Source organism: Bactrocera tryoni, chromosome 5 (assembly GCF_016617805.1).
Source record: "Bactrocera tryoni isolate S06 chromosome 5, CSIRO_BtryS06_freeze2, whole genome shotgun sequence".
Taxonomy (NCBI): Eukaryota; Metazoa; Arthropoda; class Insecta; order Diptera; family Tephritidae; genus Bactrocera; species Bactrocera tryoni.
This window is the reverse complement of record NC_052503.1, coordinates 58272400-58287603: the sequence shown is the minus strand read 5'-3', so window position 1 is coordinate 58287603 and position 15204 is coordinate 58272400. Positions and strand designations below refer to the sequence as shown.

General features: G+C 41.2%; 1 protein-coding gene across 8 annotated transcripts in view; it reads right to left on the bottom strand.

The window, feature by feature from the left end:
* LOC120779129 (rho GTPase-activating protein 20) overlaps window positions 1-15204 on the bottom strand; it is a 54464-nt gene that overhangs the window by 11574 nt on the left and 27686 nt on the right. For all 8 annotated transcript variants that reach the window (XM_040111329.1, XM_040111331.1, XM_040111330.1 and 5 more), the window contains one exon: window positions 2778-2979. In XM_040111329.1, coding sequence (XP_039967263.1) covers window positions 2778-2979 — 202 coding nt within the window. The remainder of the gene's footprint in view (window positions 1-2777; window positions 2980-15204) is intronic.

Below are 15204 nucleotides of genomic sequence, written 5' to 3'. Positions count from 1 at the left end.
ATTCGTGGTGGGAGAGAGACTCCGTCGCCGAGTACTATCATTCACTGCGGTGAACGTCTAGCCACAATCCGCATCAAAGCGAGGTTCTTCAACATATCGCTGATTTGCGCCCACGCCCCGACGGAAGAGAAGGACGATGTGACCAAAGATGCCTTCTATGAGCGCTTGGAGCGCGCTTATGAAGAGCTGCCCCCGCCACGATGTAAAAATCGTGCTTGGCGACTTTAACGCCAGGGTGGGCAAAGAAGGTATATTTGGCACTACGGTCGGTAAATTCAGCCTCCACGACGAAACATCCCCAAATGGGTTGAGGCTGAATGACTTCTTCGCTGGGGCCCGAAATATGGTTATCCCTAATACTAGATTCCAACATAGGAAACTTCATCAACATGGCTATCTTCGGATCGAAAATCCACCAAACCAGATCGATCATGTTGTGATGGACGGAAGACACGTCTCCAGTGTTTTAGATGTGCGTGCGCTCCGAGGTCCTAACATCGACTCGGACCACTATCTTGTTGCAGCTAAGATTCGCACCCGCCTCTGTGCAGCAAAAAACGCGCGCCACCAGACACAAGGAAGGTTCGACGTCAAGAAGCTGCAATCACAACAGACAGCCGAACGATTTTCTACTCGGCTTGCACTCCTGCTCTCTGAGAGCACTCGTCAACAACTCGGTATAAGGGAACTGTGGGACGGCATTTCAAACTCCTTACGTACAGCTGCAACCGAAACCATTGGTTTTCGGAAAGTGCAAAAGAACAGCTGGTACGACGAGGAGTGGCGTGTCGCAGCGGAGAGAAAACAGGCTGCCTACCTCGCAACGTTACGATCGACCACTACACGTGCGGGATGGGATAGATACCGAGAGTTGAAGAGGGAAGCGAGACGCATTTGTAGACAGAAGAAGAAAGAGGCTGAAATGCGTGAGTACGAAGAGCTTGATAAGCTGGCCAACAGGTGTAATGCTCGAAAATTCTACGAAAAATGCGGCGGCTTACGGAAGGTTTCAAGACCGGAGCGTATTCCTGCAGAACCCCCAAAGGTGATCTAGTCACTGATGCCCAAGAGCATACTTAAATTATGGAGGAACACTTCTCCAGCCTGCTGAATGGCAGTGAACGCACAACACCAGGAGAAGGAGAACCCGATTCCCCAATCGATGACGATGGAGCAGACGTTCCATTACCCGACCATGAAGAAGTTCGAATAGCAATTGCCCGCCTCAAGAACAACAAAGCGGCAGGGGCCGACGGATTGCCGGCCGAGCTATTCAAACACGGCGGCGAAGAACTGATAAGGTGCATGCATCAGCTTCTTTGTAAAATATGGTCGGACGAAAGCATGCCCAACGATTGGAATTTAAGTGTGCTATGCCCAATCCATAAAAAAGGAGACCCCACAATCTGCGCCTACTACCGTGGGATTAGCCTCCTCAACATCGCATATAAGGTTCTATCGAGCGTATTGTGTGAAAGATTAAAGCCCACCGTCAACAAACTGATTGGACCTTATCAGTGTGGCTTCAGACCTGGCAAATCAACAGCCGACCAGATATTCACCATGCGCCAAATCTTGGAAAAGACCCGTGAAAGGAGAATCGACACACACCACCTCTTCGTCGATTTCAAAGCTGCTTTCGACAGCACGAAAAGGAGCTGCCTTTATGCCGCGATGTCTGAATTTGGTATCCCCGCAAAACTAATACGGCTTTGTAAACTGACGTTGAGTAACACCAAAAGCTCCGTCAGGATCGGGAAGGACCTCTCCGAGCCGTTCGATACCAAACGAGGTTTCAGACAAGGCGATTCCCTATCGTGCGACTTTTTCAACCTGCTTTTGGAGAAAATAGTTCGAGCCGCAGAACTAAATAGAGAAGGTACCATCTTTTATAAGAGTGTACAGCTGTTGGCGTATGCCGATGATATTGATATCATCGGCCTCAACACCCGCGCCGTTAGTTCTGCTTTCTCCAGGCTGGACAAGGAAGCACAGAAAATGGGTCTGGCAGTGAACGAGGGCAAGACGAAATATCTCCTGTCATCAAACAAACAGTCGTCGCATTCGCGACTTGGCTCTCACGTCACTGTTGACAGTCATAACTTTGAAGTCGTAGATAATTTCGTCTATCTTGGAACCAGCATAAACACCACCAACAATGTCAGCCTAGAAATCCAACGCAGGATAACTCTTGCCAACAGGTGCTACTTCGGACTGAGTAGGCAATTGAGAAGCAAAGTCCTCTCTCGACAAACAAAAACCAAACTCTATAAGTCACTCATAATTCCCGTCCTGCTGTATGGTGCAGAGTCTTGGACGATGGCAACAACGGATGAGTCGACGTTGCGAGTTTTCGAGAGAAAAGTTCTGCGAAAGATTTATGGTCCTTTGCGCGTTAGCCACGGCGAATACCGCATTCGATAGAACGATGAGCTGTACGAGATATACGACGACATCGACATAGTTCAGCGAATTAAAAGACAGCGGCTACGCTGGCTAGGTCATGTTGTCCGGATGGACGAAAACACTCCAGCTCTGAAAATATTCGACGCAGTACCCGCCGGGGGAAGCAGAGGAAGAGGAAGACCTCCACTCCGTTGGAAGGACCAAGTGGAGAAGGACCTGGCTTCGCTTGGAATATCCAATTGGCGCCACGTAGTGAGAAGAAGAAACGACTGGCGCGCTGTTGTTAACTCGGCTATAATCGCTTAAGCGGTTTCTACGCCAATTAAGAAGAAGAAGAAGGATATCATGTACATAAGTATATATAAGCATACCTTGAATTTAAGCACATCTTCCATACGTGCTGTTTTCCCATCACTAACGCAGGATTGAAAGAAACTTGGTGCCACTGAAACTCCCAGGGCTTCGCTGGTCATGCCTGTACTGGCCTGTGTTGCATTGCTGGCAATAACACGGAATGTACCAAAGAGTAAAACTAGTAAACGTTGAGTGTATTTCGGCAGTGATGTAAATAATCTAAAATTTATAAAAAAAAATGGAATAAAATATTTATAATATTAAACAATATGTACATGAACAATTTACTTTAAACATTTAATATGGCAATTTATAAGCAAAATTTAACCTTTTGCACTCCACTGTCCCCTCTCAGGGGCATCGCAATTCTCATACCGCGCAACTTTTTACATATTCATGTTTCGATGAAGCTTGCTCTTAAAATATCACAAGAAATCACATCAAAATAAGAGATATATAGTATAGTACAAGAAATGTCGGCGGATTTTGTGTCAGACCGAGCACTTCTCGTTATCACTTGAAAAGAGTGGTAAGGGAAGTTTGTAGAAGAAATGTCGGTTTGCGAACATAGCGAACATTACACTGTATAGTGTAATTTATATTTATAAATAAACAAGTCTAAGTCTGGAGGAAAATGTTTTCAAAGCCGAACCAGCCAGCAATGCATATTGGAGAGTTTTAAAATTTTTCATACTCTGCAAAATTTTAAACACTAACATATTGACCTTTTAACAAATGAACATTCCTAAATCAATTCATATCAGTCCAATATCGTTATAATACATTACTTAGTTCTAAAATGAAGGTTAAGTTATAGGAGGGTTTGTAAATGTTTGTTTCTGCTGTAAAGTGGCGCTGAGTAGCTGATAGGCAACGTTCAAAATTGTGCGGAATGCATAGGGTTAAGATTCCATTCATTGCCTTATTTGACTACCAGAAATATTTTACGAGTACACGGTTACTTTTCAGAATAGCTCTTCACAATGTTAAATATACAAGCCACTTAAATAAAATATATATGTACATATAAAGGCAAAGTTAAAATATGTTACTGAAATTAATGACTTTGTTGTACATATCACTATGGTTGTAAATTTTTATTAAATTTGGTCTTCGCTTTGCTCACCGTCAGTATCCGATTTGAAAGTTTCTTGTAAGCTTAATCTTGAACTACATAAATAATATATGTACCTAATCTTGGTTCTATTTAATCTTCGTATATTATCGCTGGTGTAACAGTTAATATTCCTACTCATTTTAATTATTCTTAATTGGTCTCTAAGCTAACTTGACCGAAATTCGGTCTCATTGCACTAACATTATAAATAAATACATAGTAACTTCTGTAGTAAGTCATCTCCATCTTGCTTTATCTAGGCATCTTATCACTAATGTAAAATGAAAATGATTCATAAGGTTTGTATGGTATGTACAGATGTACATAAACCTTCAAAAGAAACTTCTGTGAAATTACTAATACATTGGGTATGTATGTAAATTCATATATGACCGGGTGATTCATAAATCATTTCAGTTAAGAAATGTAAAGAAATGAAATGAAGACATCAATTTTTATGATTGTTCATAATTCAACAAAACAAGATATCACATAAAAGAGACAGCATGTGAAAATGAAAAACGACAACTTGTTTCATGGCTTTATTGTTCGGTGTTAATTTGATAGCAGACGCAACGCGTACTGGTTGGATAACATGTTAAATGACATGAAAGTAAAGCAAAAGATCACTGGCTCTTATACAACCAACAGGAACTATTTAAAAATTAAATGACTTACAGTAAAAAACCAACAACAAATGCCACATACATATACGTATAAGTACAGGCTTATAACAGACAATAATTCACTACGTAATAATAAAAAAATTCACAAAAAGTGAAACCGCCATATTTAATCAAAATTATGCATGTATGTGGGTATAATATTTAGAAATCATTATAAATGAAATGAAATAAAAGGGAAACGGTAAATACTAAGTTTCTGAAACCAAATCGATTCAACAAAACATCTTAAATGGAGAATGATTAAAGCGATAGATGAATGTTAAAAGGTTTATTACGAAAATCTATTAGCATGTGAATAGGTACTAAAAACAGATATGTACATACATATCTACCTAAAATAAGTAAACATGTGGCTGTCGACACTGCCGAAAAAGGTAAAAAAGAGATCCTCAAATAATAAAAAAGAAATGATATAGGCAACAAGACAATCGAAACAGATAACAGTATTTATGAATGAACAAGTGAGTCACCCAAAGAGCGTAAATAGGTTCACGTGAATAAATACAGACAATCTGTGCTGAAAATACATTTGCGATCAATATTCGTTACGCTGCTTTCTGACTGATATTTAATCTCAAGTGGAAAAAGTAAAAAACAAATTAAATACAAAATAATTCAATTAATAATTCGAATCAAACTATAAATAAATTAAAGTAAAAAAAAATAAATAAATAAATACGGTCATGCGAGTAATTTTATGTACATCGTAATATTATGCAATATCATCAACTTTTTTACTATCACAAGGAATGAAGCAAATGTTATACAAATTCAAGCAAAGAGGTTAAATTTAATATATACGAAGTTTAGACCAATTTAAATATTTAAGTATACTTGAGAACAAGTTTCCATACAATTTTTGGAGATAATTTAGACATAGACCGACATAATGGGCATAAAGTCTGCTAGACTAGCGAAAATCATTATATGTGGTATATGGAGCTGGGGTAATTCGTAGACCATTTTTACACATGGCATTAAACCAATGGTATATCCAGTGTCATTGGCCGGTATATACTGTATAAAGCCAACCGGCCTTATATAGCATATATGAGGGATAGGGTAATATGGAACCGATTTAATCAATTTTTGGCATCAAGACATATTATTACCAGAAAAAAAATAATCTCGATATATTCGTATATATTCATATATATATACGCGAACTAGTCCCTCAGTTTTGAACAAAAAGTTAACATAAATGTCTTTTAATGTTCTGTATATAGGTTCAATTTTAGAAGTGCTATACCATAACGTCATACCCATAACCAAAATTCAATTGAAATGTATGGTATTGGTTATAACCATGGCTTTATGGTAGGGCACCACTAAAGTTGGTTCGATCAGCTGTTGTACATGTTATAGTTCTGACAATTATAATTGAACCTTATAAAATATATAAAGCTTTTTAATAACTTTATGTAAACTCTTATTGAATGCCTTTAAATGTCAATCAAAACACTTTCAAAAGATATTAAGTAGTCCTAAACAACTAATATTTTTTAGAGTTTTCACATGAATAAACGGAAGGCTTTGTTTACAATTAATATAAAAATTTAATTCAAATTGACTAACATTTTTATAAAATGTAAAATCGGAATTTTGTATCAACAATTTTTGACTTTCCAAACGACTTACCCACCCAGACCTCTGCGAATGGTAGGCACCTTGTCGTGGTGCAGGGGCTTAAGTCGCAAGGCATTCTCGGCACCCCCCAACTGGGGTGGGTGGTGTCAGCTGGGCACTGCCCATGCTAGTTGTCGGGTGCCGCATGCGTGCGGCAACCAAGAGCTACCACCTCCTAATCCAGGGCGTTAAGCGACTCCCGTGACCATTGGATGATTTGCAGCCTGGAGGTAAATTCGGCTGTATTTTAACGGAGCCTTCCCAACACCGGGCCGAATTGGGAAGTAAAGGTGGCCTTACCGCGGCATGGGGCTCTGGCGCGGCGGACCTTTGAGCTCCACTAAAAACCACATAGACCCGACAGCTCACCTCGTTGAGCCAAGAGCCAGGAACAGGATGAAGGAAACAACAACAACAACCACTAATAACACAACGACAACCATGACAAGGCAACGAACAAAGCAGACGACAATGGACAACGGCAACAACAGCGGTACTGTTGCAGACAAGGGAGGCTCAGGGGCTAAACGTAAGTTCAGCTTCCTGGACGCCCTATCGCCTGATGAGCGAGCGCTGTTTGAGGAGCATGCGAGATACGACGATGATGACATGCCCTCATGCAGCGGTACTCAACAGTCGGCATCTACTGCACCCGCCAACAACGCAGCGGACCACTCCGCAACTCCTCAAAGCAGGATCAGCCCAGAAGAGTCGCAACAACCTTGCGCAGCAGGAGGCACGCGAAAAAGGAAAAGGAGGCGCAGGGGAAGACTGCCCCCTCTACCACCATTAGGTCGTCCGGGTGGGAACGCGGGGTATGAGTGGTGCCAGCTTAAAATGGTACCTTAGGCACCTCCAGGAGGGAAGAACTCCTGAGGAGGCCTAAAAACTAGCGAGGAACAGGGTCAGAGGCAACAGTGCCTCCCCGACCTCGAAGGTGCGGAAGGGCGCAAACACCGCATCCAACAGTAAGGGGAGCAGCGGGATTCGGGGCAGCGGTCGTGTCAACACAAATCCTACCGCAAGGACTGGTAGTGTTGGGATGGCAGCCCCGGCGGCCAAACGCAAGTGCAGCCAAATTATGCCACAGGAGCCACCAAACTCCACACCGAATCCGAATCCGGATGGCTGTGCTGCCTCTGAACTACCCCGCGGAGATTCTGGAAGCAGCGGAGCTTACCGCTCTACAAAATCTCCTCATGGAAGAGGTGTACAGGGGCTGCAAGGACCCTGTAGGCTGCCATGGGGTGTACTTCAAGGGCGGATTTATGCAGCTCGACTGCAAGGATGAAGAAAGTGTCAACTGGCTAAGGGAGATCGCTCCCAAGCTGACTGGCCGGAAAGGCCCCATTCTTTGCGTCAGGAGGGGGGAGGACATCCCGATCATGCACAGTATGACGGTACTCCTCCCAAGATGCGAGGGGAAACATTTCGAGTTTGCTCTGGGGCTCCTCAGGAATCAAAACAGAGGGATCAATACCTCGGCCTGGCGAGTTGTCGACAGCAAAATGGAGGGCGCCGGATGGCGGTTGAACCTGTGCGTGGACGACGAGTCCTACAAGGTCATCCGGAAGGAGGGCTTCCGCCTGAGCTATCGGTATAGTATGGTAGTTATGAGACCCTACAAACCGAAGACAACAAGGAAAGAAGTCGAGAAGATGCAGGTGGACGAGGAGCCTACTCGTCCCAGCACCATGACAATCGAGCAGGTTGCAACTGCGAGAATCACAGCGGAAGCCCCAGCAGAGAAGCCGATCACGGAAGAGGGGGTGCTACCCTCTACGTAGGAGCTCCTGGAGGGACTTGAAGACCTTGTGTGTACTGCGGGGGACGGGGCAGATGAGGACCAGTTCCTCATTGAACCGATCCTATAGTGGTCGCAAGCATAGAAGTAGCCCAGGTGAACCTGCATTACGCGGCGTCAGCATCCGCTGTAATCGCGAGCAGGTTCTCGGCGGATAACCTGTGCATCCTGTTAATACAGGAGCCATGGGTTCACAGAGGGAGGAGAGGAGAAGTCAGAGGCCTCAATGTGGACAACAACAAGGTAATCTGGGATCTTTCCAGTGAGAGACCCCGAGCCTGCATAGTAACTAGGAGAAATATTGATGTATTATGTATTTCAGAATTCCTAACACAGGACCTAGTTGCGGTGCAGGTCAGAGATGAGGAGGGAGCGGACTTCATTTTGGCAACGGCCTATCTACCAGGTGACACATCTACTGCTCCCCCGGAGGCGGTGCAGGGCCTGGTAGACTACTGCAGGAGGAAGTACGGACTGCAATGCACGAGGTGAGTCTCTCCTAGAATTTATCATTAGCAATAATCTAAGTATTGAAAATGTTGGGTGTGAACCCACTTTCGTCACAAGCAATAGGAGGGAGGTGTTGGACATCACTCTAAGCAATGAGCTCAAGTCAGGGATGGTCTCGCAGTAGAGAGTATCGTCAGAACCTTCAATGTCAGACCACAGGATCTTGAGATTCGGGCTAGGGGTGGAGGTCATGACAATTCCCCCTAAACGCATTCCCAAAAACACCAATTGGACTGTTTATCGGGATGCGTTAGAACGAAATCTGTTAGGGGAGGGGAAGTCGGTCAGAGGTACATCAGCCCTGGGATTGGAGAGCAGGATATCTGCGCTGAACCAGGCCATCACAAACGCGTATCACTGCAGCTGCCCCCTTAAGACGATCACCAAGGGGCGTAAATGCCCCTGGTGGTCTAGTAAACTCTCGGATCTCCGATCTAATGTACGCAAGCTTTTCAATAAAGCCAAGCGTACTGGGAACTGGGAGGACTACAAAAAGCAGCCTAACTGCTTATAATAAAGAGATTAGGTCTGCAAAACAAGAAAATTTCAGGAATTTCTGTGAGAACGTCTCCTCAGTACCAGAAGCAGCTAGACTGCACAAAGCTCTGGCCAAGGGAAAGACGAACACAGAAGTAGCGATTCAAAAAGGCGATGGCACTTATACGACAAATGCGGAGGAGAGGGCTAAGGTACTCCTACGTGCGCATTTTCCGGAGACGGTTGAGGTGGACCAGTGCCTACCTGTCGTAGAGCACAAGCCGTCTCGCCTGGACTGGGTGCTCGCAAGAAAACTGTTTACTGCGGACTCAGTCAGGTGGGCCACGGCCTCGTTCGCCAAATTCAAGTCTCCGGCCGCGGACGGCATCTTTCCGGCGCTTCTGCAACAAGGTGAGCAGATCCTACTGCCACACCTTGTACAGCTGATGAGGGATAGCCTGGCGCTGGCGTATATCCCTGAACCCTGGAGGACAGCAAAGGTGATCTTTATAACGAAGGTGGAAAGGAAAGACTATTCGCTGGCTAAATCCTTTAGACCGATCAGTCTAACTTCCTTCTTACTGAAAAGTATGGAAAAGATCCTAGACCAGGAAATAAGATCGAAGGCTCTTGTAACTGCACCCCTGCATGCAAATCAGCACGCGTACAGAGCGGGCAGATCGACGAATACCGCCCTGTATCAGCTTACCTCGGAAATACAGAGCTCGCTGGATACTGGGGAGGTGACGTTATGCGCCTTCTTAGACATCATCTCACGCTGGATTCCACGTTAAGATGGAAGCAGCACATTGACCTGTCAAAGCTACTAAGGCACTGACGGTGTGCAACCGGCTGGCTGGTAGCTGAACTTCACTAAGAAGTTTAAGATTACCCTCGGCAGCAAGGCCGAATGGAGCGACTCCGCTCTCGAGCTGCTACTCAGGGATAGCTCGATCAGGTGGTACACCGACGGCTCGAAGACGTCGGAGGGAATTGGCGCAGGGGTCGCAGGACCACGCACGAAACTCTCCTTACCTATGGGTAAGTTTCCGAGCATATTCCAAGCGGAGGTATTTGCTATAAGTCGGTGCGTAGAGTTAAACCTCCAACGCGGCTATCGCAACGAACGTATAGCTATACTAAGCGATAGCCAAGCGGCACTCAAGGCGATCTCGTCATACGAGTTAAAATCGCTATTGGTGCAGGAGTATATAGACCGGCTCAATAGTCTTGCAGAATGCAACCAGGTGCACCTTATTTGGGTGCCAGGTCACAGAGGCATCGCCGGTAATGAACTGGCCGATGAGCTTGCCCGCTCTGCAGCATCCACCAGCATGGTAGGACCGGAACCTTTCATAGCGGTGGGTCCCCACACCCTAAAGGAACAGCTTCGCAATGATGAAGCAGTGGGTAGGGAGATACATTGGCAACACCTTCCAGGCTTGCGGCACGCAAAGTTGCTGATGAATGGCTATAACCTCAAAAGGTTTAAAATCATAATCAATCTCCCAAGAGATAAAGTCAGGCTACTGATCGCCTTCTACACCGGCCATTGCAAAGTCAAGAAGCACTTATTCAACATGGGCCTAGCTTCTTGTGCGAATTGCCGGTTCTACGATTTGGAACCCGAAACTCCAGTACACCTGCTAATGGATTGCACAGCAATCTGTAGACACTGGACCAAGGCCCATGGATCCATGTTTCTAAATAGGGATCACATCACCTCAATACCACCTAGCAGTATATTGGAATTCATCAATTTGCTGGGGCTAGCTGAGACGCTGTGAGTCAGGAGAGGGCACAATAGACCCTAGATCGCGGTGCAATCCTCATTAATTTATCTACTTATATCGGGTGATTTTTTAAGAGCTTGATAACTTTTTAAAAAAAAAAACGCATAAAATTTGCAAAATCTCATCGGTTCTTTATTTGAAACGTTAGATTGGTTCATGACATTTACTTTTTGAAGATAATTTCATTTAAATGTTGACTCATGTGGTTTCAACAAGATGGCGCTACATGCCACACAGCTCGCGATTCTATGGCCATTTTGAGGGAAAACTTCGGAGAACAATTCATCTCAAGAAATGGACCCGTAAGTTGGCCACCAAGATCATGCGATTTAACGCCTTTAGACTATTTTTTGTGGGGCTACGTCAAGTCTAAAGTCTACAGAAATAAGCCAGCAACTATTCCAGCTTTGGAAGACAACATTTCCGAAGAAATTCGGGCTATTCCGGCCGAAATGCTCGAAAAAGTTGCCCAAAATTGGACTTTCCGAATGGACCACCTAAGACGCAGCCGCGGTCAACATTTAAATGAAATTATCTTCAAAAAGTAAATGTCATGAACCAATCTAACGTTTCAAATAAAGAACCGATGAGATTTTGCAAATTTTATGCGTTTTTTTTTTTAAAAAAGTTATCAAGCTCTTAAAAAATCACCCGATATATCTATCTACCCACCCAGACGTAATTTTCACTGCCCCTATCTCTCCAAAGTAGCATAGAATATTGTAGCGTGTAGCATATTTACAAATCAGCACAAACTACACATTTCTGAAAAATGCTCTGTGTAAGTAAAACATTCAATATTGCAAACTTTACGAATTAAATGTAAAATTTGGCACATGTACAGTAGTGTTGCTACCTAACACTAAAATATCAACCCTATTTGTATGTTATTATTTCACCTTTAGTTTAATTTTTATTTTTAAATATATGTATGTAATTCAGTTTTAATTTTGAAAATCATGTTAAAGTAAAAACTAGTTCAATTGAAAATATTAGGTGTACAAGTACTTTTATTTTTACTGTAATTTAGCCACGGACCCAATTTATGTTTGCAGACGTTTTTAGCTAGAGCATATCATATAATGCAATACATGGGGTGAAAATCAAAATTTGCAATGCTTTTCGTTTTTGAGAACATGATAGAATATTGCAATACAAACTAACATTATTTGTATACGGCTGCAGCTTTGGCCGCTAAACACCTTAGAAATTTCCAAACGGTCGATCGATTGCAGCCATAAAGTGTGTCAGTACAGACGTCAATGACATTTGAAAAACAGGTTCAAATGCATACAAATGCTGTGTAAACCACAATATGTGTATGTGTGTAACCGATTCGTACTTCGTACGCAAACCATAATAATTTTCAAGAAAATTTAACCAAACCAAACATGCAAAAGAACAATCTAAATTGCCAATAATTAAATTTACATCCGACCCCACGTTTATTGGACTGTGAGCGAAAAGAAAAACTTGGCGTGGTCACATTAATGGTGTTAAATTTATCGATCTGAGCTTCAAAACTTGTTTACATACTGACGCTAAGATAAATTTACATGTGTAAATATACATATACCTACGTATGTACATACATATGTATATGGTTATATGCGATGTGATGTTGTTTGTCTTGATTGGTTCATTCATGAAGCGGTAAGGTGTGCATATGTGTACTTGGCAGGTTTTTCTATTTTCTTGGCGGTTCACTTATGTACATGCGTGCTGCTAATTGACTCGCAATAACAGTTTTCCGATATTACTTATCAGGTGATAAGCAGCAAAAGTAGTGTGCTATCTGTTTGCCATCCGATTTTCTTAAGTGTTTAGCTCTATTATCATACCCTGAACAGGGTATATTAAGTTTGCCACTCCGAAATGATAAATGATCAGCATAATGAGCTCAGGTGTTTAAGCCATGTCCATCTGTTTGTATATACGAAAACTAGTACCTCAGTTTTTAAGATATCGATCTGAAATGTTGCACACGTTTTTTTCTCTCCTACAAGCTGCTTTTTTGTCGGAACCGTCGATATCAGACTACTATACCATATAGAGGTCATACAAAATGATCTAATACATATCTTTGAATGAATTTTTTTTTATTTGACGAGATAATACACGAAATTTGTAAGAATGAATTAAACCAAAGCGAAGAAATTGTTCAGATCTGACCACTATAGCATATAACTGTCGAACAAAGTGATCCAGTATTTGTAAAGAAAACTTTTTTATTTGACGAGCCATCTTCACGAAACTTGGAATGGATTAATAAGGATAACGGTACAATCTCCGAAGAAATTTTTCATATCGGGCATGTAGCCACTATAAAACTGACCGATCAAAATCAATATTTTTATTATCCTTTATAGTACATACTTATAAGAATTGTAACTGTGAAGGGTACTATAGCTTTGCTTCAGCCGATGTTAACGTTTTTTCCTGTTTATCTTATTATTTGTCATCATACTTAAATAATCCATTTGTTTGTTTGTAGTTAATTATATGCCAGTCTGGTTTATGGGTAATTTTATCGCTGTAAAAACAAAAGTAATACTCTGTTTCTTTTTGCATCCAGTATTTTTAGCTGACAGTGTCTGTTATGTATCTTTAAGTTTGCTACTGTAAACGGAATAATAGCACAAAGGCAAATACAAAGTCAACACATTCTACAATAAACAACATAAACAAAAGACATTGCAAGATAAAGAAATAAGAAACAATTACTTAACACAAACACACATACACACTTACATAAAAATATGGAAGTAAGTAAAGACCGCGTATAAAAAAACTGTTTATTAGAATTTAAAATTATAAAAAAATGCATTTACACAATAAATGAATATCGGGAATTTATATAGCCGTTTTTGACAGGATTATAAAAGTTTCCAAATTTTTTGACCCACTAAGTCGATAATCCCGTTTTTTGGCTTGATTTTGAGGAAATTTGATGTTTTCGAATACGGGTTTCCAAAAAGTTCCAGATATTTTGAATAGGATTAATGTCTGGTGATTACGGGACGTATGGAGTTATTTTAATTCCGTAGCAACCATTCACGTACAAGATAAGACGTGACATTACTCCTACCGTGCTTTACCATTTGCAATACATTTTTTCCTTGCGACTCTTCACTGATCTTTTGCCATACTTTTCGTGATCTATTCGAACAAATATATTAAATTTTGATTCGTCGGTGAACACAATGTTTTCCCAAAACCAATACGGTTTGTTTAAATATTGTGTAGCAACCGCCGACCTCTTATTTATTAACCTTACTTATGTATGTATGTATGTATGTATGGCTTACGACGTGCGATTCGTCTATGAAAACCAGCACTATTCAACACATTCCCTACTGTTTGGGAATTTATTTTTTTGTATACATTTCCAAAATGGTTAAGCATATGTATCTGAACATTTTAATAAAAAAATTAAAATTTAAGCGTGCTTAAATCGGCTGTTAATAGCAGACACTTCTTTTTACAACAGGATAACTACCCAAAACACACGTCCTTTCTGGTACGTGAATGGTTGTTACGGAATTAAAATAAGTCCATAGGTCCCGTAATCACCAGACATTAATCCTATTCAAAATATCTGGAAGTTTTTGGAAAACCGTATTCGAAAACATCGAATTTCCTCAAAATAAAGCCAAAAAACGGGATTATCGACTAAGTGGGTCAAAATATCTGGATATATTACTAGAAATAGGGTGGGGAGCATACGTCGACGTCTAGGGACAATAATTGCAACAAAATGTAGGCCAAAAACCGCTAAAACTATTGTAATTACTTTTGAATTATATAAGCAATCATTGGTGTACGTAAACTTTTTTGATATGAATTAGGCGCATTTTATGCTTTAGCATTAATTTATTTTATTTGTGTAAAAAAAAAAAAATATTTTGATATGCTATATTTAATGTTAAATATATGTACATATCTTGTAATGGATACAAAAAAACCACAAAATTTATTCCTTTTAAAATAAATAAACGTGTCGTAATTGAATAGAACTAGGCCAAACAACAGCCAAAATTAACGTTTCGAAATGTTCTATCAAAATTATTTTAATCGGTATCATTTCGGGTCACTCTTCCAAGCGATAGTATTTTTGATAATTGCCAAAACGCTTACCATAGATGCTGATAAATATCTATAAGTGTAATTTTAATTTACTCTGGCTCTTGATAAATCTTTGTATAATTACTTAAGGATTATAGAATAAAATACATACTTACATATGTACATACTTATGTATATTGCGAACAACTAGTCAACCGTTACTTGATTATTATTGCAAAATGTACACCTTATAAATTTGTGTAATGAAAGCAATATAACGAGGATCGTGAACACAAATACATACATACACACATTTGTATGTTATGAATCAAAGTAAAAGACCACTGAGACCAACGAGTAGTTTTC